This window comes from Amblyomma maculatum, chromosome 2, assembly GCF_055883805.1.
Source record: "Amblyomma maculatum isolate TAMU_Amacu chromosome 2, ASM5588380v1, whole genome shotgun sequence".
Classification (NCBI taxonomy): Eukaryota; Metazoa; Arthropoda; class Arachnida; order Ixodida; family Ixodidae; genus Amblyomma; species Amblyomma maculatum.
This window is the reverse complement of record NC_139345.1, coordinates 90,148,175-90,175,082: the sequence shown is the minus strand read 5'-3', so window position 1 is coordinate 90,175,082 and position 26,908 is coordinate 90,148,175. Positions and strand designations below refer to the sequence as shown.

Below are 26,908 nucleotides of genomic sequence, written 5' to 3'. Positions count from 1 at the left end.
ATATCTCACTATATCGCAATTTTTTTTGATGACTTTATGGAAAGTTATTGATATAATTGAAGCATGATGTACAATGGAACCTCAACTACGCACCCCCTGTTTATACAGTGACCTGCATTTTATGACGACTCGGTGCAGGCCCGGCAAATTCTCCACTGGTATAATGTATTAAAACCTCAATTACGCGACATAAAATTATGTATACCCTGCTATGACAGCCTGGAGCCAGCGGACACTTTTCGACAGCCTGGGTTTACGCGACAAGGGCTTGTGATGGTGAGATCCAGCATGGTCTGTAGTGTGAGTTTTGCCCATGGCTCAACTCCGCACGGGTGACTCATGGTCATCGGTGCCTGGCATATCTCTCCCATCCCACCTTCCACATGCTTCACTGGCTAAGGCATCGTGACTATAAATTTTGCATTGTTGACAGCATGAGGTTAGACATTTGGATGGCGGTGGCTAGTTTGTTTGCCCTGTTTGGTTTGGAATTGATTAGCTCTGCTGAACCATAATATTACGATCCGTTGACTCCTACTGTCGCCACCTGGTTGTCCACCTATATTTTCATCGTAGAGTGCGGCGATAATGTGCGTGAGAGGATCTGAATGAGCCTGGGTTGGCTTCTGTGCCAACCTGAGAAAGCAGGCACAACATGTTCAGATGTATGGAAGCTGGGCTGTGACACCAATGTCAGACTGCTGGGGCAGGAAAACCGACCATGTGAGACATAGTTGTCTTCTTCATGCTCCGTCCGGAGGCTAGCTGTGGCTCATACTGTCGTCTGTTCGTGAGAAGTTTCAAACTTCTTCACGAGATTCCGCGGGATATTGCGAGGTTGGTACGTTATGACCTGGTGCGCCATCAACCATGACGCACATCATAATTTTTCTTGTCTACAATGAAGGTGATAGACAAAAATAAATAAATACATCTTATCTCCACCGGGAATTGAACCTCCATCCCTTGGATCCCCAGCCAAGCGCTTTAACCAACTGCACCACGCCTCGGATCGTGAAACGCTCATCATAATTCACCTTGTCTACCGTGAGGATGATAGCGGGATTCCGCAAGTGACAGATACTGCGCCTTTACCTTCCTGTAAACGAACTATAGAACACCGGTGAACTTTGATGCATTCAATGAAATGCTGGTTGTGTTCGACAAGTGGTGTGCGATGTACTGTCGCAACAGGTCATGACGTCACCAGGAGATTCACGCATATAGTATGAAGCTGACCCCGCTGGGCGTCCGATCCAGGCATCCGTGCGGCACCTTTCATTTGGCACTTCCTCGAATGCTGCACCACACAGCAAACAGAGGCAGACCCAGATGTCTAGGAGGCGTTAGTACAGCAGGCATCAGCTGCGTTTCAAATTGATTTACAGGAAAGAAAAGGCGCAGTATCTGTCACAATTAATTGCAGACACATGTACCACACCAAAGAAAGGAAGGAAGATGGGAGTGAAAGAAGAGATGGAGATAGAGGTGCTGTTGTGGAGGGCTACCACCCACTGCGCTATGGTTTTCGCCTCATCACTCTTTAGTCGGCCAAAATGCCCTCTAGAATTTTTTTAAACTGCTCTGTGATGTTGGCACTTCTTAAGTAATGGTCTAAATTATTCTGGTGCCTTCCACTATGGTGTTTTCTGCATCCTGTTGTGTCATGGTTTAAGACAGGGGTTCTCAAAGTGGGTTCCGCGGAACACAGGGGTTCCGTGGAACACAGGGGTTCCGTGGGCTGTCTTGTGTTCCGCGAGAATCCTCAGAGCTCAGGGCAAGCACTGCTCTCAAAGAGAAATTTAATGGTGAAGGCTTGGTGACATTTTGGATGGGGACTGCTTCACTGTTTCCATGCCTCTTTGAAAGGGCAGTGGACATTTCGCTCCCCTTTGCAACTACATATGCATGTGAACAGGCATTTTCAGCCCTCGCCTATCTGAAGAACTAGCACAGGAGCCGTCTTGACCCGGCAGCTGATATGAGACTGGCTCTGAGTGCTACTGAGCCACGCTTTGACTTGCTCTTAAAAGGGAAGCAGTACCACCCATCACATTAGTATTTGTATTAATCTGTGCAATAAACATTTAACCTTTGCAACTCTCTCTTTGCAAAAATGCACTCGACAACATTGCTCGTAAGTGAAGGCAGGGGGGGGGGGGGGGGGTTCCCTGCAACTTATTGAAGGCTTTTGGGGTTCTTCCAAGCAAAAACGTTTGAGAACCCCTGGTTTAAGACAGTATTCCTTGTACAAAAATGGCAGTGGTGGTGCCAATGTTTGACAGTTTGGAAGAGGGATTAGTTTGGTTGAGGTCCTTTGTATGCTGGCTATTGCTGCCGACCACACTCTCTAAGAGTCGCCCTAATCTCTAACGTTTGAGTTGGATAGAGCCACCTCCCAACCCTCAGTCTTTGGAGGATGATTTGTTCAATTTCTGAACTTCCTTGGCAAGCCCAAGACCAATATAATTAGCTTGGTGAAATTTTCTTCTTGAGTGTTTCCACGAGCTTTTGGGTTTCTAAATTTATATGCAGTTAGTTTGACTATTCTTTTCTATAACATGTTCAACAAAGTTTTTGAGGGGCTGTAGTTGACGCAACTTGTGCAGATCGTGTGAATCTGTCGTTTTCTCTGAATGTATTCTGACTATAATAAGTAATACCCCTGTCACATGGTAATTTTCAAAGGCGATTGAGCCGATAGCCTTAAAGATTTTCAATCGTGATTGAACTCGAAGGAGTTGTGTTGCTGCTACACGGCAAAGCTCGAAGGCTGTTGAAATAGTTACGGTGCTTGGCGCCAAAGTTTTGTGGCACCATTATCTTTCTATAAATGCAAAATGGAATATAACTTACCTTTTTTTTATTAACTGCAGGTTTTTAGTTGTTAATAAAATTTTTTTTTTAAAGCGTGTTGACGTTCATACGGCTGTGCTTTTCATTGTGTTTGCTTTTCTCGGCAGCGCAGGTTACAGTGATAGAGAGTACAAAAATAATGTGCCTTAAAAAGAGCGATGTTATATGTAAGTTATTATACGCACTAATATTTTACCACGTAAATTAGATATAAAGTATAATAACGCTTGTTTATGTTTTTGTATCATAAACACGGTGTGTGCGCGTGGCGCTCCTCGGGTCAACGCTAGCAACCAAGCACGACATTCGAAGGCCTTCGAGATCTCGATAGAGTTCTGAGCTGTTCCGTTGACTCAATAGATTATCAACTCAATAGCCATTGAAAATATCCATGTGGCAGCGTTCGAAGGCCTTCCAGTCAATAGACAATCGGTTCGAGGGCCTTCGAAATGCCCATGTGACAGTGTTATAATATATGATTTGAATGCGCAAAAGTAATCTGCATGGAAATGCTGCCTCCTAATGCAAAATGAAAAAGGCACATGACATGGGAAGGGTCTCCGCATGCCTCGTAGTATTTAGTCTCATAAAGTAATGTCGAGTGATTGATTTCGCTTGAAGAAAAACTGCCTGAATTTAAGTGGGCTCGACTTCGCCTGAATAAAATCTTCCTAAATTCTGGATTTAGGTGGATTCGAACCCACAACCCTTGCGTTGCAAGCCAAACATGCTACTAAGCCACACATAGCGTGTTTGTATGGCTTGAAAACAAGTGGGGATGTTTGTGTGTGGTCTTTCACATAAAGTGATGTGTTATGACTAGTATTTGTGTAATTAGGACCACAGCAGGTGCAGGGATTATGCTGCTGCAAGTGTGCATGCATATGCAAGGGCTGTGCTGCAGTGCTTGACAGCTGTTTTATGTCTAACGTGTTGTGTGCTGCACTTTTTTTCCTCAGGGGCCATATCAACTTCAGGGATTCCAAGCTGACCCGCATTCTAAGGAATTCTCTCGGTGGCAATGCACACACTGCCATAGTCTGCACAATCAACCCTTTCTGTGTGGAACAGACCCATCGCACACTCCAGGTGACTTGGATGAACCACATAAGTGCACGGGGGAATTTGTGAAGGCTGAGTTTCTGAATGTTTGATGAGGCACGAACACAGGCGAGAAAAATACAGCACTTAACACTTGACGGTGTATATTCATCTTCTACTTCACGGCTGTTCAGTATCGGCAGCCCTCTCCCATTGTCTCTTCTCGCAACGGCCCGGACGGGAGCGGCCAGCTGGCAAACACATTGCGGGCGCGCCGCTGAGTGATGCTTGCTCGTTGGTGTGGCTAGGGCTGCTTCTGATCTCTCGGTTTCGCTTTCGTCCAAGTGACAAAAATGGTATTTTCAAAATTTTTACGAAATACAAGGAGCCTAAAAGTAGCGGGGAAAAAGGTATGCTATGCCAAAGCAGTTTTGTACCTCAGAAATCCTCTTCTTAAAAATTGCAGAAAGCCTTCGGTAAAACACCCCTGTGTATACACAGTATGCTTCCATTAAGACAAACTTGAAAGCACTAAAAAATTTATTCGTCTTATGAGCAACCCATTTTAACACAAGTGCCCATGAAAAAGGTATGTCAGCATATTAGTTGTATCAAAATAGTTATACGAAAGCAGTCAGTAAAATAGCCTCCCAAAGAGAGGATAATCGGTAATACAGTCAAACCCGGTTATATCGAACCCGGATATATCGAATTTTGGTTATATCGAACTCACGAAATATCCCATTGAAAATCCTATGTAAAAGTATAGGAAAGCCGTGTCATATATCGAACTCAATTTCACCGGTCGTTCGATATATTGAACTCCGCATCACGCACTGGAAAGTTTGCCTTGATCGCATCACCTTTGGCCGTTTTCCGCCTGACGTTTTCAAGCTACGCGCGAAAGGAATGAGAGGGGACAGTTCGGCGACGGCTGGTCTGGGCAGCGCCGCGTCCATTCCCCAAAGGCGCGCGCATCTGCAGTTGTCGTTTCCCGCGCGATAACACATGACGTTTGCAAGCCATGTGTGTGGGTGGGCCCATTCTTTTGGTGAGCTATCTCTGTCCTTCAGCTAGCACAACGCATGCGCCAAGCCAGCTCAGCCCGTTTTCAGACAGATGTCCGATGCTTTCTCCAGCGTGTGTTGCGAACCCTCTGCGTGCGGCGGCGCGGCGGCGGACGGTCGTGGCTATGGTGCCTGCGGATGTTAAGAAGCGGCAGCTCTCTGCTGTTTTTTTTTTTTTTTTTTTTTTTTTTTGCGAGTAATTTTTTTTATCGTGCTGTACGCGCGGCGTAGCGTAAGATATGGCGGCTGCGGACGTTAAGAAGCGGCAGGGATTTTTTTATTTTTTTTTTTTTTTGCGGGGATGTTTATTTTATTTTTATTTTTTTATCGTTTATCCTTGCATGTATGAATCGGCGAAAGCACGCGGTCAGCTGCTGCAATCATGACGCCCGCTCCAAGCGCGGCGTGATAAATCGAACCAGGCTTGTGCAATCAAGCCATCACGGGCACTCTGCCAGGTTCGCTCCCTGCCACCGCAGGAGCTATCAAAAGATAAACGCGCCCTGACGTTAGCGCTGCGCAGCATCTTGGCACGCTGCCAATGAGCTGTGGATGAGACGACCGAAACGGACTGACACGCGCCGTCGACATGCAAGCGAAAATGCTTGCGATTTCTGCCGCCGCGACGACACAGAAACCTTGTTTTGAGCTGCCACGGTGGCTCGAGCGGCGAGAGGGATGCAATTCCAACAAGTTTGAAAATTTTCGCTCTTTGGCTGCCGCTCGTCGCTGAGATCGCTCAGTCGCTTGCATGTGAGCGAGCTGGCCTTAACGCATTTTTTTTTTTTCAAATTCTCGGGTGCAAAAGTGTAGGGTGGGTTCATTATGTGAGTGGGTTGATTACGCGACAAATACGGTATCGTTTTTTCGCATCGTAAGTGCCGTCACAAGCCGATTTCTGTATATCGAATTATCGATATATCGAACTATTTCGCGATCCCCTTCGAGTTCGATATATCTGGGTTCGAGTGTATAGCATTTATTGAGCTTTCCCAACATTTTATCCGGGCATTCATCTTAAGTTTACCCTAACTGTAGCCTTCTGTGCCCGTTAAGCTTTCACTAAACCATAAATGAGGAGCACATTGATTGAGGCACGTAAATAATCTGCATAGTACTTGGGGCATAGAACAAGTAATTTTGTGGCTACTGGTAGGCTGCATTTATGGAGAAGTTTTAATAACGAAAGCCTGCCATCAAGTAGACATGGCCAGTTGGCAGGGCGGATTTGGTTGCTGTAGCCTTGCTTATGAAAATGGAAGTTATTTGTGCATTTTGTGTATTTTCACCTAGTCCTTTCACGGGGTTTATTATGGAGTGATACGTGCAGGGCTTATTTGCACGGAGCACTGTTTCTGATGACGCGTTGCCATCAGATCCCAAATAGGCTTCCAAGGTACTGCAAGTAATGAATGACGTTGCTCAGTTGCAGGAAACAAAGCCTAGCTTTTCTATGGAGCTGAGCTGCAGTGGGAGCAGTTTGACCGTACAGTGCACGTGAATGGCCAAGCTGCTAGTGAAGAATGAAATAAAGCTCCTAATGAGGCGTTGCGAGCATCTATGAATGGCAGTGTAGCTTCCACTGGGGGCAGTACCAATTGCAAAAAGGAATCTCAAACTCGCAGAGTTGTCTGGGAGCAGGTTTTAGCTAAGTCTGCCGATATGAATTTATATCGTAATTATTTCGATCCGCAAGCAATAGTGCTTCATACTGGACAGATCTTGAACTTTTACTAGAAGGGCATTTTGGGCTTGTGCTTTCTGTTGTGTGTATCAGCATTAAAAATGAAGCACGTACCAATGCTACGAGGCCTTTAATGCTTGTGCATACCACTTTTTGTAGTTTGCAAGCTCGGCGAAGAAGATTCAGAACACTCCGGTGGTGAATGAGATCATGAGTAATGACACTCAGCTACGTCGCTACCATCGTCAGCTTGAGGAACTGAGGGGTCAAATTAAGGTATGTTTTTTTCCCTGCTCTTGTTATGCCCGTGCACCCAATTTTTGTGTGGATATTAAGGCTGTGCTGTATTATGTGTATTTATCTGCATAATGAACCCACCCTCCACTTAGGCAACTGGAAATTTAAAGAAAAAAGAAACAGCAGTAGTCAGTGGTGCGTCTGTCCATTTCGTGCCGTCGAAGTTCACAGCTCATTTATTGGCAGCACGCCAAGGTGCTGCGCAGAGACAATGTCACGGCGTGCGGCGTGATCGATCTCGTCGATTGGTCAGTTTTTAGAACAAATGCTGCATTGGAAAAGAGTACTCTGAAGATTTGACTATCAAAGAAATAAATGAAAAATTTACCACGTGCATAATATTGACATCTCTGGCAGCCATCCCGCAAACATCACAACACGCAAGGAAAAAACGCAAGGTATGGTGGACGGAGGGATGTAAACTTAGCAAAAAAAGATCAAAACAAAGCGTGGGGCATCCTCTGTAGTTATTCGACTGCAGAGAATCTGGTTAACTTCAGTAAGGCTACAGCCAGAGTGCGGTACGTGTAAAAAATTCGTCAAAGCGTTCTGCTGCTCACGTCAAAGCCAACGCGTCCTTCTCAATCTGCGAGTATCTCTGCTCGGTTTTCGTAAGTGATCGGGAGACACATGCTACAGGCCTTTTTTCGCCTGACGGCTGATCCTGGAGTAGAACTGCTCCAAGCCCTTGCAAAGACGCGTCTGCTGACACGATTGTCGGGTACCCGGGGTTGTACCTTGCCAGGCACCTGCTCGAGTTCAGAGCTGCCTTAATTTTCTCAAAGGCTTCCTCCTGTTGTGTTCCCCAAGACAAGTCGCTGTCTTTGTTGAGGAGGCTGCGCAGAGGCGCCGATAGCGACGCAGCGTCTCGAAGGAACCTTGTGAGGTGGTTCATCATGCCCAATAATGAGCGAACTTCCGCAACATTTTCAGGTTGGGGCAACTCTTTGATGGCCCTAACTTTCTCGGGGTCTGGGCGCACACCACTGGCGTCAAAAATAATGCCCAGGAATTTCACCTGCTCAACAGAGAAACAACATTTTTCTTTTCACGCCCGTCTTTTGCAGTCGGTCAAGCACGTTACGTAGGCGGTTGTCGTGCTCCACCTTGTTCTTGCCGTACACCAGAATGTCATCCATATAGTTCAGCACGCCGTCTAGGCCTTCTAGGACTTGCGAGAACTTCCTTTGAAAAATTTCTGGTGCTACCGCCCAAACGGCGAAATAAAAGTGCTTGGCTTTTGACCCTCCTTGGAAAGCTGTACTTGGTAGAAACCGGAATTGGCGTCCAGTTTAGAGAAGACCTTGGCTTCCTGAAAGCTACCCTTAACTTGCTTTACTGTCTACTGTTGGCAGCTGAAGATGCTCCCTTCTTACAAACTGGTTCAGTTGAGTGAAGTCGACACATATTCTAACCGCTCCAGACGGCTTCACAACGGGAACAATAGGCGCGCACCATTCTGTCGGCTCTTCGACCTTCTCTATCATTCCTTTTCGCTCTTGCCTGTCGAGCTCTTCCTTCACCTTTTCTTTCATGGGTATAGGAATTCGTCGTGGTGTAGACACAGCATATGGGACTGCATTTTGCACGAGGCGTATTGTATGTTCCCCAGCTATGGAACATTTCCCCAGGAACACCTTGGAATATTTGCGTACTATGTCATCGGCAGTCGACAACTCATCCAGAAAATGCACAATTCCTAGAGCTTTGATAGCTGGCAGTCCCAACCGGGGCGTGCGCAAGTTGTGCACGACGTAAATAGTTTGGTGTGAATGGCTGTCTTTCCAATCAATTTCAGCGACAAACGTTTCGATTATACGGATGCTTGCATTGCTCGGGCGGATAAGATTGCCCGCTTGGTCCAAGGAACACGGAAGGAAAGGAAAATTTTCACCTACGAATGTCACTTCCGCTCCATAATCTAACTACGCTCTGTGGTGTCTCTCCTTCATCTCTGTCCTGTCGTTTGCGCTGTAGTTATGGATCATCAAAAACACCAACTCTCCCAACAAATGCTTTTGTCGAACTTCCGCTCCAGTATCCACTTTCATGGAAACCTCGTGGTCATTTATCAGCACATTGACAAAGTGCGCAGAAGTGCTTTTCTGTGACTGCTCGACCGTGCCGAGAAATTTCTTATCGGGATCGGAAACACCGTCGAGATTCCCGTCTGCTTGCTTCTTTTTTCGGCATGCTTTTTCAAAGTGTCCTAACTTTTGACAGAACCTACACCTTTCTTGTTGTGCTGGGCAACTGCTTCTCGGATGAAATGGTCCGGCGCAGAAACTGCAGCTGTTTTGGCGGTTAGCAGTCTTCTGTCTGCGTGTAGACGTGTTTCTACACGCCATTTTCTTAGACTTTACCGCGGCGACGCAAGCATCTGGGATCGCACTGTCGTCCCCTTTTAGCTCAGCTTGCTGTTTCTTCACCGTTTCACTCGTACGCGCTTTTGCCAAAGCAATGTTCAGCGTGAGATTCGGATCCATCTGCAGTTCTTCCGATAACGCATGGTCCCGTAGACCTACTATGAACCGGTCTCTAATTAGGCGTTCCTTTGTGTCCTTAAACTCGCATCTGTCTGCTAGCCTGTTAAGCTCGGTTGCGAACTCGTCTACTGTTTCGCCCAGCTGCTGGCTGCGTTGATTAAAGTGAGCACTCTCGTAGACTGTATTCTTGGTGTGGACGAAGTAGCTATGAAGCTTCGACTTTATGAAGCTTAGGTCTGTCTTCATTTCTTTATTTATTAATTTCTTTGTCTGAGACACTTAACGATCGAAGAATCTGCCGCGATTTTCTGCCCATTGTATAGAGAAGAGTCCCTACTTGAACTTGTCTGGCTTCTCGTGTAGTCCGGACGCGAACCAGTAGAAACTCATCCATCCAGGCAGGCCAGTTCGCGGTGTTATGGAAGTCGAAAGGCCTTGGAGGCTTGATTCCCACCATTCTGAAGCGTTGCCTGTCGCTTGCCTTCGGAACACTTTGATGCCGCTGCTGGATCGCTTTGATGCAGTTGCTGGTCGTTCGCCGGTTGACGGGGCTGCAGCGGTGCTACGTCAGGGTCGGTTTCGATCCCACCGCTGCCACCATGTCAAATAAGCAGACAGACGCTCGTGGTATCCTGACCAAGAATGACCTCCTTTAATGATTAGCCATCAAATACATATATACAGCCAGAACGGTCACATGACTTCCGTGAGAGCTGGGAGAGGAAAAGGAAAGGCAAAGGACGGGCGCGCACAGTGCGTCTCAGGATGACGCCACACCTTCAACCTTTGTTTTTTTGAAGCCATGAATATGGCGGATCTTTGGGTGGTCATTACGACTGAACTGTTTGCCATGTAGGGTTTCGGATGGTGTCAAATGATTTGTTGTGTTGTGATGCACATGTTTATAAAATTTAATAACTGATGTAACGAAAAAATATGCCAGATATAGCGAAGGTGGCTGTAATTCGCAATGGTGCAAAATACATCAGTAGATTGCATTACTTTTTAGCTCTTGTAATTAACGCTCTTAAGTTGAACTCTGAGGCAGTGTTAATAGAATTTTATTACGAAAGCAATACTACTCAAGGTTTCGAGCTTTCAGCGTAGCGCGGCCGGTAGCCACGTCTTACCCACTTGACGCTGTGAAGTCACACCCCACGTGACACTAGGGCGAGAGCTGGGCTACCAACTCAAGTGGTCGGCAGTAGCTGCCAACTTGGGTCTCTCGTTTCACATAGGACGGTTATGTCAGAATCAGCCTGCTAGGGCCCTGGCATTCACGTTACTTCTATAGGCCACTAAGGGACGTTCATGCGGCTTGGTTAAAGCAGGGCTTTATATGTGGGCTGAGGAAGAAGGAAAAGAGAAGAAGTAGAACGCTCGGTCACCCGCAGCTAATGCTTTCGCTCTGTATTTGGTTCAGCAGCGTTGAACCCTTGTATAACTTATTTTCCTTGTTTTCTCATAACTCCAATTTAGGAAGAGGAAAATTTTTCCATCTAGAGCCGATAAAGGAATAATTTTTATTGCAGCATGCTGCTTTGCAATTAAAGTATACAGTGTTAGGAATGGATTTCTATCTATATATACTTGCACATTTTTTTTTTTTGTGCTAATTTTAACTGCTCGTCAACGTATCTTCCCTACGTTGTATTCCTTGTACTGTATGCTATCTGGCCACCACACCTTAATAATAGTTTTCCGATTTTCTCTATTATTTTTGCAAACAAAAGAGTGAAAATTTCAAATATCTTGAAACTAATTGGCGTATCGGAAAAGTGATTGCATATTTGAAATCTGCACAAACAACTAACGGAAACTGCATTTCCATTGCATTTAGTTTCAAATTCCAAGAGCCCTGTCCTTTCTTAGCCCTTTAACCAGCAGATCAACAATATTGTTGACCCACTATAGTCAGCCACAAAAGGCCTCTCCCTAAAATTTAGAAGCTGATCATCTAAATTTAGCCTTTTTGTGAAGTAGGCTCTAAAATAAAGATGTATGAGTCGTAAATAGATAGCCCGTAATGACCGTGTTCAACCTCAAAGTGCAGTCTTCTTCTTTGCGCGCGCGCCACGTTGGCAGCGTTCTGGCCTCAACAGCAGCCGGTATATGAAGGTAAGGGTGGCGACAATTTTATTTCTTTGTAGAGGCGTCTCTAAACGTGGCTCTTGCAGAATCGTATAACCTAGTTTGCAACAGAAGCGGCAGTGCAGGACAAAATATATAGTCTACAAAATTGTTGAGCTGCCAGAACAAGGTAAAAATTTACCATCAATGATGTGCAGTCGGCTGTTTGTTTTTATATCCACAATTGGTTTGAACGTGATACAGGACACGTAAATGTACACAGAAACTTTGTTTAGAACTAGCTCTGCATTGCCGCTTGTATATGAGCTGCTCAAGGTCACTTGTTTTTATAGGGAAGGGTTTATGGTGGGAATCTGAGTACTCGTGTTCATATAAAGGTGAAATGAGCACTGCGGAACGTTAGCTTTTCATCACTTATCTTTTGGTTTTCTTTTGCCGGCAAGTAACATACTTATCTTCTTATAGCCATGGAAACAACGCTGTTTTATGGAAGTCGCATTGAACACAGCAGGTCAGAGGGCGCTGTGCTCTCTGCCATAACGGTGTGTCAGGCTTTAGGTGCCCCAAATGTGACGTCTTTTTGTGCCTGAAAAGCGGAAACAACTGTTTTCTTCAATTCCACCTCAAGTAGGACATGACTGATGCATGTCAGTTTGCCAGCTTTGTGCTCCCTATCTTGGGAGATCAACAAAATTGTTGGCATACTGTATTTTTTGAAATCCTTGTTCAAACTCATTCCCATTTTTCAAACGCATTCCCATTTTTTTTTTATGTACATTTAGACGAATAAGAACTAATACAAACCAAGGAAAAAATTACAGCATCGCTCTATCTGGTCTTGCCAGTTAAAGGGTTGAAGGGACCAAACACTCGCTAAAGCCTTCTGCGAGGCTATGGGGGAATCGAAGACATTGTATTACAGAGTGCTCGACCGACACAATGAGGCAGATTGAGAACTGCGGATCTCCAAGAAAAGAGGATTTATCATTTTAATTTGGCATTAAAAATGCAGATCGGACTGCACAGCTGGGAGACACTGCCATTATTTCGGTGTAGCCCATTAAATAACCTCATACTGAGAAAATATCGCCGATTTTCTTAGTGTAGAGTTTGTTTCTGGAGTTTGCATTAATGTGTTAGTTTTTGCTCTCTCCAGAGCATGCTACTTTCGCATTGCCGATGATTTACTTATAGCTTTTGTTTCTAGATGGCGTAGAGTCTTTTAAATTTCTGTGAATAAGCAGTACCGTGGTCCACTGAAGCTTTCATCGACGAGGTATATTGCCCTTTGGTTCGGAAACTGAAATGGCCACTTCTCTGTAGGACTACAAGTGTCTTATCGCTCTCTGGTGGGTGAGGTTTTTTATTAGTGTTGGGTGCATGACTTTTGCTGACATGCAATCACCATCACACTCGCTGATCATGGTTTCCAGCATTTACTGCATAAAAACGGGCGCACGCTCTGGTCAAGAAAACTCCACGTGAAAATTATATCTACAGTATTTCTAAAAAAGCCGTCATTAACTCGACCACTTTACACAGCAAGCTTTCTGTTAAGCAGAAAACATTGAGCACTTAAAATGGCATTCAGTCTCTTAAACCAGGCTTGCACTCAGTCCCATGAATTTCAATGGCCTTGGGTCACTCGATGCTTTCACATTTAATTTTTATAGCTGAAAAATTGGTTTTTGTACGGGACTTTATGACAGAGGCTGCAGTTTCAGCAGTTGTGAGGCAAACGTTCAGTTTGACCTTTCTAATATTTATGTCTGAGCGTGCGTGCATGCGTGCATGTAATGTGTTTTCTGCACTATCCTCAATGAACTTTGCGCAATGATGCAGGCCATGATGGAAGACAGAGCCATGTGCAAGACTCTGCAGGAAAAGAATTCTGAGATAGACGAGCTGAAAGATAAGGTGCGGTCACTGGAAGAGAAGCTGGTTGTGTCCACCCTACCAGCACCTCCTGTGGCAGAGGCAAGCCGTTGTGCTTTTCTTTATGTTTTGAATGGGCATCAAAGGCAACCTTAAAAATTGCCTCTTTGCCCACAGCAACTGGGTTTCAGGCCATGTTCACTTTGCTATCCTCGGCGTCGAGCGTTTTTCATGGTTCTTGTATTCTTGTCAAAGTTGTTTAAAAACCAGGTTGCTTAGTGCTTCGATTTCCTATTTTTTGAGCATGGTTGTTTGAGTGCCATAAAAATGTAGTCTCATGCGTGGTGAAATAAAAGGAGTAAGAAAGTTTTGTCTTCTGCTTTAGCTAAATGATGAGCATTATCTTGTCCACATTGTAACTGCCAAATAGTATAATTGAGTTAGTTGCAAGGCTATCCAAAGGCTTTTCAAATGCCTTGCATTCCTTTATGTACGTTTTTGGCGCTGAGAAATGCAGTTAAACCTCTATGTAACAAACTTCCATGTAGCGAATTCCTCAATATTACTAAGTTTTCCGATTCCTCTACGCCGCCTCGATTGAAGTGTGTGCATTTGAAAACTGCACGTAAAGAACATGCCACGGCGGTTGACCTTGATACAACGAACTCGCGCCGCCGGCTATCTCTTAGCTAGTTCTGAATTTACTGGAAATTTGGTAGAACCCTGCAAGTTTCATGATGATAATAAATGAACTGACATGACAGGAACATCTGTGATAGCAACTAGTTACCACAGTTGATACAATGTGCAGAGTTTTTTAGCGCCGACGGCATATATACATGGAAAACGCAGCAGTCTCGCTACTTTCGCTTTTGGATCGTTGCATTCCAATAGTTCATGCTTAAACAGCAAAAAATAGCAGAGCAAAAAGAAAAGAGACATGAGGTAAGCACTGTGTATCCATCGCCACCACGCAGTTGCTCGCAAACTCCCGCGCCGTGTCGGAAGAGGGAACATCAGTGAGTGCTGGCGATACGGGGCAGAATCGGCTTCCTAGAGAAACGGTGGTAAAGCGAGACCATGCCCGAAGACGCAGGCGCCTCCTCGCGCGGAGGCGGCGCGAAAGTGCGCGCTCTTCCCCAAGCTGACTCCTCTTCCAGCCACTCCCTCATTTTCCTTCTTCCTTATAGACTTGTGCGAGCTGCACTCTCGGCACGATCACGAAACATTTCACTGTTTCAGATAATTCTGATTTACTGTAAATGTTTTCAGAGTGGTTTCCCTTACAATAATTTCTTAATTTGATTTGCATTATGCAGTATCTTCTTGAGTCTCATGCAAAAACTACATAAAACGAAAACCGGGATGTAACGAAAAATCACGAACATTTTACATTTTCGTATAACCGGGTTTAACTACATGCATTCTTTTGTTTTGGCTGTTTTGCCCTTCATTGTTGCTTTACTGGTTTTGAGGCAGTTTATCTGTGCACGGATAACCAGAAATGTAGTCTTCCTTATTGTTTTCTGCATGCATGGATTTGAAATTGTTTCTGCGCCTTGCAGTTTCGAAAGCAGCGTCGGGAGACTTGGGCGGCACCCTCCTGCATCCTTCATACTCTGAACAAGGCCAGGACTGCACCAGAGGGCACGAAGCCTCATGAAGCCCTGGACGTTTTTCAGGATTTCGGCAGGCTATCGACAGTCATCGAGGAGAGCGAGTCATTTCAGGGTAAATCTCATGGTGTTCACGGATGTCTTTATATATGCTTGCAAAGTGTTCTGTGTGGGTTCAGTAATGTGGGCATTAAAGTTATAGGCAAGGAGTATTAATATGCGTACATGCTAATATTGTGCACATGCTGATCTCCTCTCCTTTTGGCTAATCAGCTTATGTGCTTTCTTGTACAGCAGAAAAGAAAATATATTTTTTTAATAACAGTAGCCTCCCATCCTTTTAAATGCTTAAACATCAAAATGGGATAGCATTTCACTGCTTTTCAATTAACAGTTTAAAACGCCCCCTTTATGGTCCCTTCAATCTTGTCTTAAGGGAAATTTGAATTTATTTTTTTTCAATTTATCTAACTCGATATAGTTACTGCGCTGTTAGGCACTGGGTATGCATTCACAATATTTGGATTAGTGGATTATAAATGCACATCTCTGCCTGCACGAGAGGATTGCACCTTCCACATCCCCATTCACCTTGCTACTCAAAATACCAGTGCATTGGCACACTTCAATTTAACATCTCTGTAGCTGTAGCCAGAGTGACAGCGCTGGATACGAATCCTGGAATGTTTGCAAAATACATCGTACTTTGCAAACAGTCTGAAGTACACCCGAGGCATAATCTTTGAAAAAGGCCAGCAGAAATGCATAAGCAGTATGGGCACTCCAATGCTCTTTCTCTTTCTTCATTCTCTTGACCTTTTTAATGTCAGATCAAGCAAGCTTTTTTTTTATTTTTTATTATTTATTATTTTCTTTTTTTGCATGCACATCTGCATACATAATCTGCATAATGGCTCACCTTCTGTAAGAGCCCTGCCATGGTGACTTTGTGGTTAGCACCTTTGACCACAGAGCCTGTGGAACCGGGTCCTATTTTGGTTATGCTAGCTGCTTTTCAATAGGCATGAAATGCAGGGTGGCCAGGTACTGTAAAGTTTTAACATGCATTAACGAACCCCAGTTTGTCGAAATTATCTGAAGACTTCCAACACAACGTCCATCATAGTGCGAGTCGTATTGGATGTGGTTTTGAAACACTCAAACTAAATCAAACCTTCTGTATGAGGTGCACACGGTTTCAATTAGTGCACACAAATAACTTAATCTTTTTTATTGTTCTTTTTTGCATTAATTGCATTTTGTTTCTTCTTGCAGCCGTCTCTAATGAAAGCTTTGAAAAACACCTTCAAAGGGAAGAACGATCTCGGAGGTCGGCTGCTTTGCATTTAGGAGACGCTGAATCATCTATTCGCCAAGTATGCACTTGTCTTGTTCTTTTAGCACCCAAAAAGCTTTCACCGTACAGCCAAACCTTGCTATAACGAATGCGAATACAGCTAATTATTGGATAAAACGAAATAATATCTAAGTTTGGTTGGCCTATGGTTTATTTCTATGGAAGTTCTGTATAACGAAACAAAAATTTGAAAACTTTACTCAAGATCGTTTATAACAAAGCAGTTCTTTTGCATTAAAATGGCAAAAGATGCGTAAAGAGCCGGAAAAAACATGAAGAAACGAAAATTTTCAGTTAATCAAAATGGCCGCCGCAGAAGTGTATTTAAATCGCCCATGTGTTCGCGTGTCGCATCATTTAGTGGCGGCAACAAAAACTAACGCCGACGGTTATGACCTCCGAGGTCACATCCCTGCGCGTGGTGATCTCTGAGGTCATGAACGGCCATGGCCAGACTCGAGCGGCACTGCCGAAGTGTGTTTAAATCGCCCGCGCATTTGCGTGCCGCGTCATCTAACGGCAGCAAGAAAAACTAGCCTATGGCCTTCGAGATCACACCTCCGTGCGTGATGATCTCGGAGGCCATGAATGGCCATGGCCAGACTCTAGCATCGCTGCCACCACCACCGCTGCTGCTCGAGTTCGACCATGCAACGACTGACAGGCATGTGACTGGCATGTCATCACCATTGCCTCGTCACGGCGTGAGCCCCTGCCATGCCCCTGCCACTGCGACTGACTCGTGCACGCATGCTACACTCCCTGAATCCGTTGGCTCCGTTACGCTAATTGCGTGTGAAGTAACATCCTTTCTTAGTATTCATTTTTGCTCTCCAACACTGAACGAAAGGCGAGATTTCATGTTTACACCAAGCTTCTAATTTTAAAAATGCGAGTTTTTGCACCTTTTTGTTATCCATATTAGCGCGCATTTTGTTTCATTTTATTGGCAAACTTATTTACAGGAATTTGTGCGCACTTCTTTAACATATCAGATATAACGAAAAACTTTTCGTGCCCCATACTACTTCGTTATAACCAGGTTCTACTGTAGTCTACATGCATCTAGTTTTTCCTTTTAGTGAAATTCAATACTTCACCTTTCAACTCGACAGCCTTAGCTCCTTCATTATTGGGGCAAAAATTTTTGTTTTTCATAGGTCTTAGACAAACATTTTTGCTGCAAGATATATGACACGTAGAAGTGTATAAAATGCACAGAATTGATGGTTATTGATTATTCATTCTTAAGAACATATATTAAGATATAGAATATCTTAATAGAATTGATGATAATAGAATATTCTTTCTTAATACATTTATTTCAAGGCAAATGCTTTGTGAAAGTGCATATGGGCAAAAAAAAAATCTGCAAACACAAAAAAAGGTTACACAGGAATAAATATTTTGGATTTACAAGACCGCAACGCTTGCGAAAAAATCACTGAAATTTCTGAGACATTCAAAATGATTAAAACGTTTTCTTAAACGGCCGCTGAGTTTTGAAAGTTACAGCTGAAACGCCGCTTGAGCTAGAAATTTTCTTGTGCTGTCTAGGAATGCCAGATGCTTTTTACCTTATGTTGTGGGCGATTCCTCTGCCCGAGGCATGCGCACGACAAAACACACAGTGGGCCGTGTAACAAACATTCTTTATCTCACGTTACGCGCGGGGGTCGTCGAGGCCGTCCGGGGTCGTCGTCCGGGTGGCTGCGGGTCGTTCTCGTGGAGAGAGCCAGGGGAGAAGCGGGAGCGACGAGCCAGGAACCAAGAAGAGCCAGACGGCGGCACGAGCCTTCCTTTATAGACCCCTCGCGCGGGACCGGTTATCCCCGAACGAGCGGGGAGAGGGAAACCGGCAGCGCGCAAGGAGCCTTGGGAAGGTGGCGCGGCCGTTGAAAGCGCGGCGCGCCACGGGCGCTAGAGATATGTGGCGTGGGCCCCCACATCTTCCCCCCCCTCAGCGTCCGACCCGGAGTCCGCCAGCAGGCGATCCAATTCGTCCGGGTCCGGGCTGACGTCCGTGGAGACCGAAGGGGGCGCTGGGGACCCTGCCCGCGCCTGGGCGATGATGGCCTCCGCCGCCGGGGACAGCAGCTCAGGCCGGCTCGATTGAAGGAGGCGTAAGGCTGCCTCCTCCGGGCTGCCCCTCTGGACGGGCCGTCCGGCTGCCAAAGCGGTCGCTGCGACCACTGCCCGGTGCAGCCGCTCCGCCGCCTCTGCACGGCTCCTATGCAGCGCCCCGGCCTCGTGGACGGCGCGGCACACAAGCAGGGTGCCGCAGAGACCGCAGAGACCTGCTCGCTCATCTTCTGTATAGTGGGCCGGGGGCTCGTTGTCCCGGTCCTCTAAGGTAAGGCCCCGGAACGGCAGGGGCACCGACTGCGCGGCCTCTCCGCGGAGAGGCCGGGCCTGGTCTCGCCACCTGGACCCCGCGCAGTAGGAGACCGCCGCCCCGTCGGCGACCGTGGTCCAGGTGGCGGTGTGCCGCACAGTCCTGTGCCGCTTGGACTGCGGCTCCAGGCCTGGGGGTGGGTCCCCCGAACGCTTTCCGTGTCCCACATCACTGGGGGGGCTTCTCCAGTGCCTCTCCGGGCCGGTAGGCCGGTGGCGATGGGCACCGCGCCCACTCGTTCCAGGCCGCTGGCGCAGCCTCTGTTGCTTGTGCACCTGGTGGGTGCCCTCGATCCGGGCGCCGGGATACCGCCTGGGTGGCATGCTGTGAGGGGCAGAGAGGGGTTAGACGAGAAGCACGGGTTTTACCTGGTCCTCAGGTTGTAACGTCGGTTGCAAACCGTGCCACTACGTGCTCGCCTTCCCGGGGGAGAGATCGCTGAATCGCCTTGAGCTTCCACCGTTTCGCAGTTATCGTCCTTGCGAAGGTGGTAAGCTTTCAAGTCTGCGACGTGCACCGGACCAGCGGTTTCACCGCTCGCCAACAACCGCAGCTGGTAGGTGAGTGGCGTAGTCCGTGCCGTAACTTCGAACGGTCCAACCCACTTGTGCGCTAGCGACGCGGCGAAACCACGCGCTGCGTTACTAAGCGGGTGCGTTCTTTTCAGTACCAAGTCGCCCGTGTTGAAAACGACGTGACGACGACCTTTGTTGTACTGATCCGCTTGCTCCATGCGCGCGACATCGAGGTTTTCACGAGCCGCGCGCTGCGCTGCCTCAAGGCGCTCGCGGAGCTTTGCCGCGTACTGCGTAAGCGGAGGGGGCGCGGGCCCCGCCACGTCAAGTAGGGCGTTCTCTAGCGGAAAAGCGATCTCTTTCCCAAAATTCAAGTAAGCAGGTGTCATACCCACCGACCTGTTCACGGTTGTTCTAGTGGCGAAAGCCAGTTCGGACAGCCGTGCGTCCCAATCTCTGTGCTGCTCGGTCGTCGCGACCAGCATACTCTTAACATTCCGATTCACTCTCTCGGTTATGTTGCTCTGAGCGTGGTAGGGACTCGTTTTCCTGTGGCGGATTTGAAGCGCCCGACAGGAATCAACAAAGACTTTGCTTGTGAAATACGAAGCATTGTCTGTAATCAAGTCGGAAGGGAAACCGAAACGAGTGAATGTCTCCAACAGTTTCTCCCAAATCCGTTCTGACACCAGCTTCCTAAGGGGGAAAAACTCAACCCACTTGGAATAGTGGTCCGTTATTACCAGGATATATTGGTGTCCGCGCGCGGAGCGAGGGAGGGGTCCCATGATATCGCACGCGACCACTTGCCACGGATAGTTGCTAACTACCGGCTTCATCATGCCAGCGGGTTTCCCCGCCCGAGGCTTGGCTACCTGGCAAACAGGACATGTACGGGCGTAACCCAGCACATCCTTTCTCATACCTGGCCAGGTCGCGACACGGCATAACTTGTCGTAAGTCTTACTGCCGCTGCCATGACCTGCCAGCGCTGAGTCATGGAAGTACTGGAGGAATCGTTTCCGCAACTTCCTCGGGACCACGACTCGGAAGGGGGATGCAATCGCCTCTTCCTCGTCAAGTTGGGGGATGTAGCGGAGCAGTAAGCCATCATCGCCCAGCAGATACGCGTCGTACTTGCCCTCAGCGTTCCCGGTGCAAGCTGCACTACTCGCAAGCTCTGTCAGCACCCGCTGGCATAGACCGTCTGCTTTCTGGGCCTCAATTAGCTCTTCCCTACTGACCGCTACTCCCCAAGACAGATTTCTCTCTGCCTCGCTTCTTGGCAGGCGAGTAGTCGCCGCCACCAGCTGCTGCGCCTTCTCTCTCTCGCAGCACAGCGCGGCAACTCTGTCCGCCTCCTTTCTCTCTTTAACTACGCAGGGCGCGACACTCGTGTCCGCCCTCTCCTCCTCTCCACTAGCGGCGACGCCGCTTTCAGCAATGCTGGTTTGCGCCTCTTCTGCGCTTCTGCCAGCCTTCAACGGTGCGCGCGATAACGCATCGGCCACCTTATTCATGCTGCCCCGGCGGTACTCAATGGCGTACGCGTAACGTTGCAACGTCAGCGCCCATCTCGCGAGTCTGCCTGCGGGGTTTTTCAGCCTCTTTAACCACGAAAGTGCCTGGTGATCTGTCTGCACGGTGAAAACCGCTCCGTCTAGGTACATGTCGAACTTTGACAATGCGAACATTATCGCCAGGCATTCCTTTTCGGTCACGGAGTAATTCCGCTCCGCCGATGTGAGCGTGCGGCTAGCGAACGCGACAGGGCGCAGCTTGCCCTCGTGTTCCTTCAACAAAACAGCTCCTACACCGGCATCACTAGCATCTGTCTGCAAGACAAACGGCTTGTTCAGGTCGGGTAGGCGCAAACTAGCGGTGTTCGCTATCGCGCGAGCCAAGGCAACAAAAGCGTCGTTCTGTTCCTTGCCCCAGACCCACTTCGAGCCTTTCCGCAACAGCTGGTTCAACGGCCTAGCGAGCTCTGAACAACTAGGGATGAATTGTCTGTAGAAGGCAACCATTCCCAAAAACCTCTGCAAGCTTTTCACGTCCGTCGGGCAGGGGTAGTTCAGAATTGCCTGCAGTTTGTCATCGTTCGGTCTCAAAGTGCCATCATCAACCACAAATCCCAAGAGGTTAACTCTCTTCGATGCCAACTGCACTTTCTTTGGGTTGATCGTTATACCCGCACGTCTCATTCTTTCAAGAACGGAATTCAAGTGAATGAGATGCTCTTCGAACGACTGTGAGAATATCACGACGTCGTCGAGGTACGCCATCGCGTAGTTGAACCTTGCATCGCCCAGCACGATGTCCACCAATCGCATGAACGTGCTCGGTGCATTAGACAAACCAAACGGGAGTCGAGTAAATTCGAAGAGCCCGCGGTGACAGGTGAATGCGGTTTTCTGAATGTCACCTTCCGCCACCTCAATCTGCAGGTACCCTCTGCTTGCATCCAGGACTGTGAAGAACCTTGCGTTCCCTAACGCGTACATCACAGCCTCGATCGACTGGAAAGGGTACGCAACCGTAGGCGTCAGTGAGTTGAGCTTTCGATAATCAACACACAGCCTGACCGAACCATCTTTCTTTGGCGCTAGAACCACTGGGGACGCCCAGGGACTTTGTGAGGGTCTCACCGCGCCGGTATCTATCATCTCGTCAAGGGCGCTGTCGAGAAGTTGTCTCTTATGCGCGCTTAACGGCCGCGGGTTACATCTGAAAGGGCGCGCATCACCCGTTTCGATCTCGTGCTGAAGCAAGTCGGTCCTGCCTGGTTTCTCTGTGAAACAATCCGAAAACGGGAGTAAAGTTTCTACGAGCCTTCGGCGCTGACTACCGGTTCCCGAGAAGGACGCGATAATTGCTTCTAATGGGCTACCATTCAGTGTCGCGGGGGAGCCCTCTGCGACAAAAGCGTGAACGCTCGCTCGCTCAGCGACGCATTCCTGCTTGGGTGCGCTAACAAAGGGAATGAGGGGGGTGAAGGGGCTGTAGCGATAGCCATTCTCCCCCATGTCAAGCACAATGCCTTCGCTCGAAAGAAAATCTCTTCCCAGAATAACTGGTATGGTTAAGCCGGGCAGATAGACGAAGCGATGCCTCCGCTTCCTGCCGTCAAAACGCAGGACCAGACGCACCGCTCCTTCCGCTTTTGTCGTCCCTGCTGCTAAGCTCAAAGGGGTTTCTGCTGGCCTGACACGGATGTTACATCTACGGCAGGCCTCGAACACATCATCACCGACCAGTGACAGAGTTGAGCCCGTATCAATGAGTGCCAAGTAGCTTTGACCAGCTAACCGCACTAGCATAAAAGGGCTCGAGCGCGACAACATTCCTTGCGCTCTACAGGCGAGGGGGACAAAAGCCTCAGCGCCCGGTGACGCGGCGTGGGAGTACATTTTCCATTTTCCGCCGTGGCTACCACGAAATTCTCCCGCCGACGGCGACAGGCTGGTGTTACCAATTATGGCCGCCGGCGGTCCGCGTTTCCCTGCATACGCCTTGCTTGACACTCTCGTGCCACGTGGCCCGGCTGGTTGCAATTCCAGCAAAGCCGGTCGTTCACCTGCCGCGCGGACGGGGGATGCCGCGTTCCACGAAGCGGTTGGGGACGTCTTTCCCCTCTCTCCGCGCCTGTGCGTACGTCGCTGGCGAGCCCAGCTCGACGCCGCTGCTCGAACGCGTACGGGTCAAGAGCGCGAGGAATATCGGAGCCTTCCGCTGGCCTTTCCTGCCCTACCGTCATTACGTCTGCGCCTCTGGCGCGCGGCGCGGAGTCTTGGCCTCCGGCCCAGGCGCATCGCGGCTCTAGCGATTCGGCTGGCCTGGGGGGTGGCTGGTAGCGCAATTCAGCGAGTAAATCCGCCTGTACTACCTTCGCTTCCTGTGCTAGGGCCTCGAGGTTTGCAAAACCACGTCCCCGCAAATACGGCTTGAAGCGCGGATGGCATTGCCTCATCACGCGCGTGACCTGTTCTAGATCGGTTGCCGTGGGATCTGCCCTCTTGTAGAGCTCCTGCATTGCGCGTACATATTCGAGGAGGCTCTCCTCTGGGTGCTGTGTGCGCAACGCTAGCTCCTCAAGCATCCGGCGTTCGTAATCGGGCGGCAAGAACTCGGCGCGGAAGCGATCTGTGAAGTCTGCCATCGACTGGAAGGCCGGCTGGCAGCGTCTCCACCGCGCCGCGCTCTCAACAAGTGCCACGGGTATTACCTGCGCTAGCACCACGTCGTCTGGGGAACCCAGTGCCGTCTGATAATCCTCGAGTTCTTGCAAGAACTCGTGGACTGACTTCACGTCCGTGTAGCCGGAAAAGGAGGGAACCTCTACATTTATCCGCGGACGCGAGACTGCCGCCGCAGCTGTGGCTTGGTTGGCGCTAGCCACCGAACCGAGCTGAAGGGCGAACACCGACAAAACCTCGTTCATCTGCCTCATCAAGGCGGCCGCATCGGTAACCTGCACAGACTCTACCGCGTCCTTTACCTCACTTCCGGACGCACTGGCGTCCGAAGCGGCGGCCCTATCTGGCACGTCTTTTCTCGGAGGCATTGCACTCAACAACTAAGGCCGGCCGGGAGTCTACACGCGCACGACTACCACCTAGCCCGCATCAAGAGGCTAGTCACAAGGCTAAACACTTCATAAAACTAACATATGCACAAAAAAAAATTAAAACACAAACCGCCCGATACTAACAAACACACACATAACCCAAAACAAAATTAAAACACTGTACAAACACTACTATACTACACTCCGTGTCATCTGTACACACGATAGCCCTAACTCAAAATGGCGTCGCGCCTAACATACAAAGGACCGGCCCGTCGTGTTGCCGAGCGCTGCCACGTTGGCAGAAAAATCGTCCACATGGGTGCTAATTCAGCCCCAGTTGGGTGCCAGTTGTGGGCGATTCCTCTGCCCGAGGCATGCGCACTACAAAACACACAGTGGGCCGTGTAACAAACATTCTTTATTTCACGTTACGCGCGGGGGTCGTCGAGGCCGTCCGGGGTCGTCGTCCGGGTGGCTGCGGGTCGTTCTCGTGGAGAGAGCCAGGGGAGAAGCGGGAGCGACGAGCCAGGAACCAAGAAGAGCCAGACGGCGGCACGAGCCTTCCTTTATAGACCCCTCGCGCGGGACCGGTTATCCCCGAACGAGCGGGGAGAGGGAAACCGGCAGCGCGCAAGGAGCCTTGGGAAGGTGGCGCGGCCGTTGAAAGCGCGGCGCGCCACGGGCGCTAGAGATATGTGGCGTGGGCCCCCACAATGTGTGGGATCTTCATTGCAGCACAGTGAAGAAAATACTCAGTGATATTGTACGTGACATTCTTTTGTGCCCATTCTGCAGAAAAACCTTCACCTCTTTCCAGAATTGGACTTCTAGTCGTCCATAGCGTGACATTGTCCGCGTAGAGGGAGTGCGAGAGGTTCAAAACTCGCTCTAGGAGTCGAGTCATTGGTATGAGCGTGATATTAAAGAGCAAGGGTGTGAGAGCACCGATGCTTGCGGGGTACCTTTTGCTGCCCACTTTGAAGTTGTCCGATTTGAGCGGCCCGAAACGCATCTCCGCCGTCCTTTTGTATAGGAAGGCTTTGATGTGGTTGTGGGTATACGCTCGCCTACTTCCAAGTCTGAAAGTGCTGCCGTTATGGCTTCATGTTCGACATTGTCGAAAGCCTTTTTCTTTAAATTACACACCGAAGCTCTACCTGTAAACGCATGGCTCCATAGGAAAAATACTTCCGTATCTTCTGTAAACTGCCGTCTGTGTGATGTGCCTGCATCATTTGAACAGTCATTCAAGAAGAAGCATTATGCTAGTAACTTATGTTAACTAACAAAATAGGATCACTCAGCACTATTACAGGTTGAAAAAGGCATTTATAATGCGCAGAACTGAAATCAAGTTTAAAAATGCAAAAATGGTTTGTGTTCATTTCAGAGTTGCAAATTGTATTTGCAAACAAAATTCAACTCGAATTGCACGAAAGTGTACACCCTGCTGAAATATCTAGTATGGGTTTTATAACAGAGACATTCTGGCTTATTATACTGGAACGGCTTGCATGAATCTGGTTGGAGCTGTCATATCACTGCTGAATGCAGTAAACGCTTATTAATTCGGCTTTCAAGAAATCAGAAAAACAAATTATGGGGGACACTTAAGCTCTCCCTTTAAGAGTATGACGCGATAGCATAGGCTGCCAGCCCACATATAAAGCCCCGTTTTAAGCAAGCCATGTGAACATGCCTGCGTGACCTAGGAGTAATGTGAATGCAAGGGTCCTGGCAGGCTGAGTCTGATATCACCCTCCTATATGAAAGGAGAGACCCGAGTTGGCAGCTCTTGCCAGACGTAATTTCAGGGAACCCTACGTCCAGTCAGCGTGCGGCCATGTCAGCTGCCAGCTGCCACCTGCGAGCGCCATGCTCGTGATTTCTCGCTCCCAACGGCGACTCCGGATTTCTGGGGAACAGGTCCTTTAGCGCTATCGTGCTAGAAATGTTTGTATTCACCGAAAGCTCCAATTATTGAATGGGGCTGAAAAAAGTTACCGAGAACAGCTTGCATCACGGTAATCAACTAAAATGATCGAAATTTTTAATGTTCGTGCATCCCTTACTTGTGATGATCTCCTGATATTTGAAAGAGTCGCATCAATAAAAACTTGTCTGGTAGTATTCTAGGCCACAGCTTCTGTCTCAGAGATGTTTAAAGGATGATGTGTGGCGGAAAAACAAATGCTAACTCCACATAAGAAAGCAGTATGTCTGAACAACATACTTAATGGAAGAGCAAGTCCGTAGCAGCACCGGTGGGGCTAAATTTGAAATTCAAATCCGTTGATCACCTGTGACCAAAGCCTAAAGGCGTGGTAAGGAAAGAGTTTAAATCCCCGTTCTGCAGAAAATTCGGGGTCAATGTTGTCTCAGTTGTGAGCAAGATATCACTGGCATGTCTTTGGCAGGTGACATGGCTGGATACTGTCTGTTTCATGGATGGTGAGGTCCCAAGACCACATGACAGGGCAGAGTTGGCAGGAGCTGGCAATTTAGGTGGCTCCATTGAGATGGGAGGATAAGATGAGAATCGTACCTGCTGGGACCCAGGGGTGCTTAGCTGGGCGTACTACCCTAAGCAGCATAGGCACGTTCCTGAGAAATAGATTGCAATTCCTCTCGTTTAAGGCAAGGATGATATCGATGACAATGATGCTGTAGTTAATGATAATGATGATAGTAGTGATGACAGCACGCCCTCTGGTCACGTGACGGATATGTCAAGACAAGCCTGCCATCTTAATAGCAGCTTAGGGGTCGCCACTGTACCTCTACTGTACTTGTGCACCGAGGTACAGTTTGAAGCCAGTAACCAAGATGATGACATATGCGGAGCATGCGATAAACCCATAGGAAAAACTGAACACTTTATACTCGAATGTGATGGTATCCATCCAGATGTCAATGCAGGCGCAGTCACCTTCCCTGAGGCCCTAGGGTTTAGAGACACCAGTGCTCAGGGAATGAGTTTGCGGTTTTGCAAGTTAGCAAAAAGCAATTGGAAAATTGACGGATGAAAAGCAGAAGGGTAGAAATAGAACAGGTTAGA

At 48.1% G+C, this 26,908-nt stretch overlaps 1 protein-coding gene and 1 pseudogene across 1 annotated transcript in view; one reads left to right on the top strand and one right to left on the bottom strand.

The window, feature by feature from the left end:
• The window catches only part of LOC146199226 (uncharacterized), a 92,289-nt gene that overhangs the window by 32,480 nt on the left and 32,901 nt on the right, over window positions 1-26,908 (top strand). Inside the window, exons 10-14 of the mRNA XM_084594703.1 lie at window positions 3,816-3,945; window positions 6,808-6,924; window positions 13,365-13,490; window positions 14,963-15,128; window positions 16,289-16,389. Coding sequence (XP_084450829.1) covers window positions 3,816-3,945; window positions 6,808-6,924; window positions 13,365-13,490; window positions 14,963-15,128; window positions 16,289-16,389 — 640 coding nt within the window. The remainder of the gene's footprint in view (window positions 1-3,815; window positions 3,946-6,807; window positions 6,925-13,364; window positions 13,491-14,962; window positions 15,129-16,288; window positions 16,390-26,908) is intronic.
• Window positions 7,502-9,888, bottom strand: LOC146199227 (uncharacterized; annotated as a pseudogene).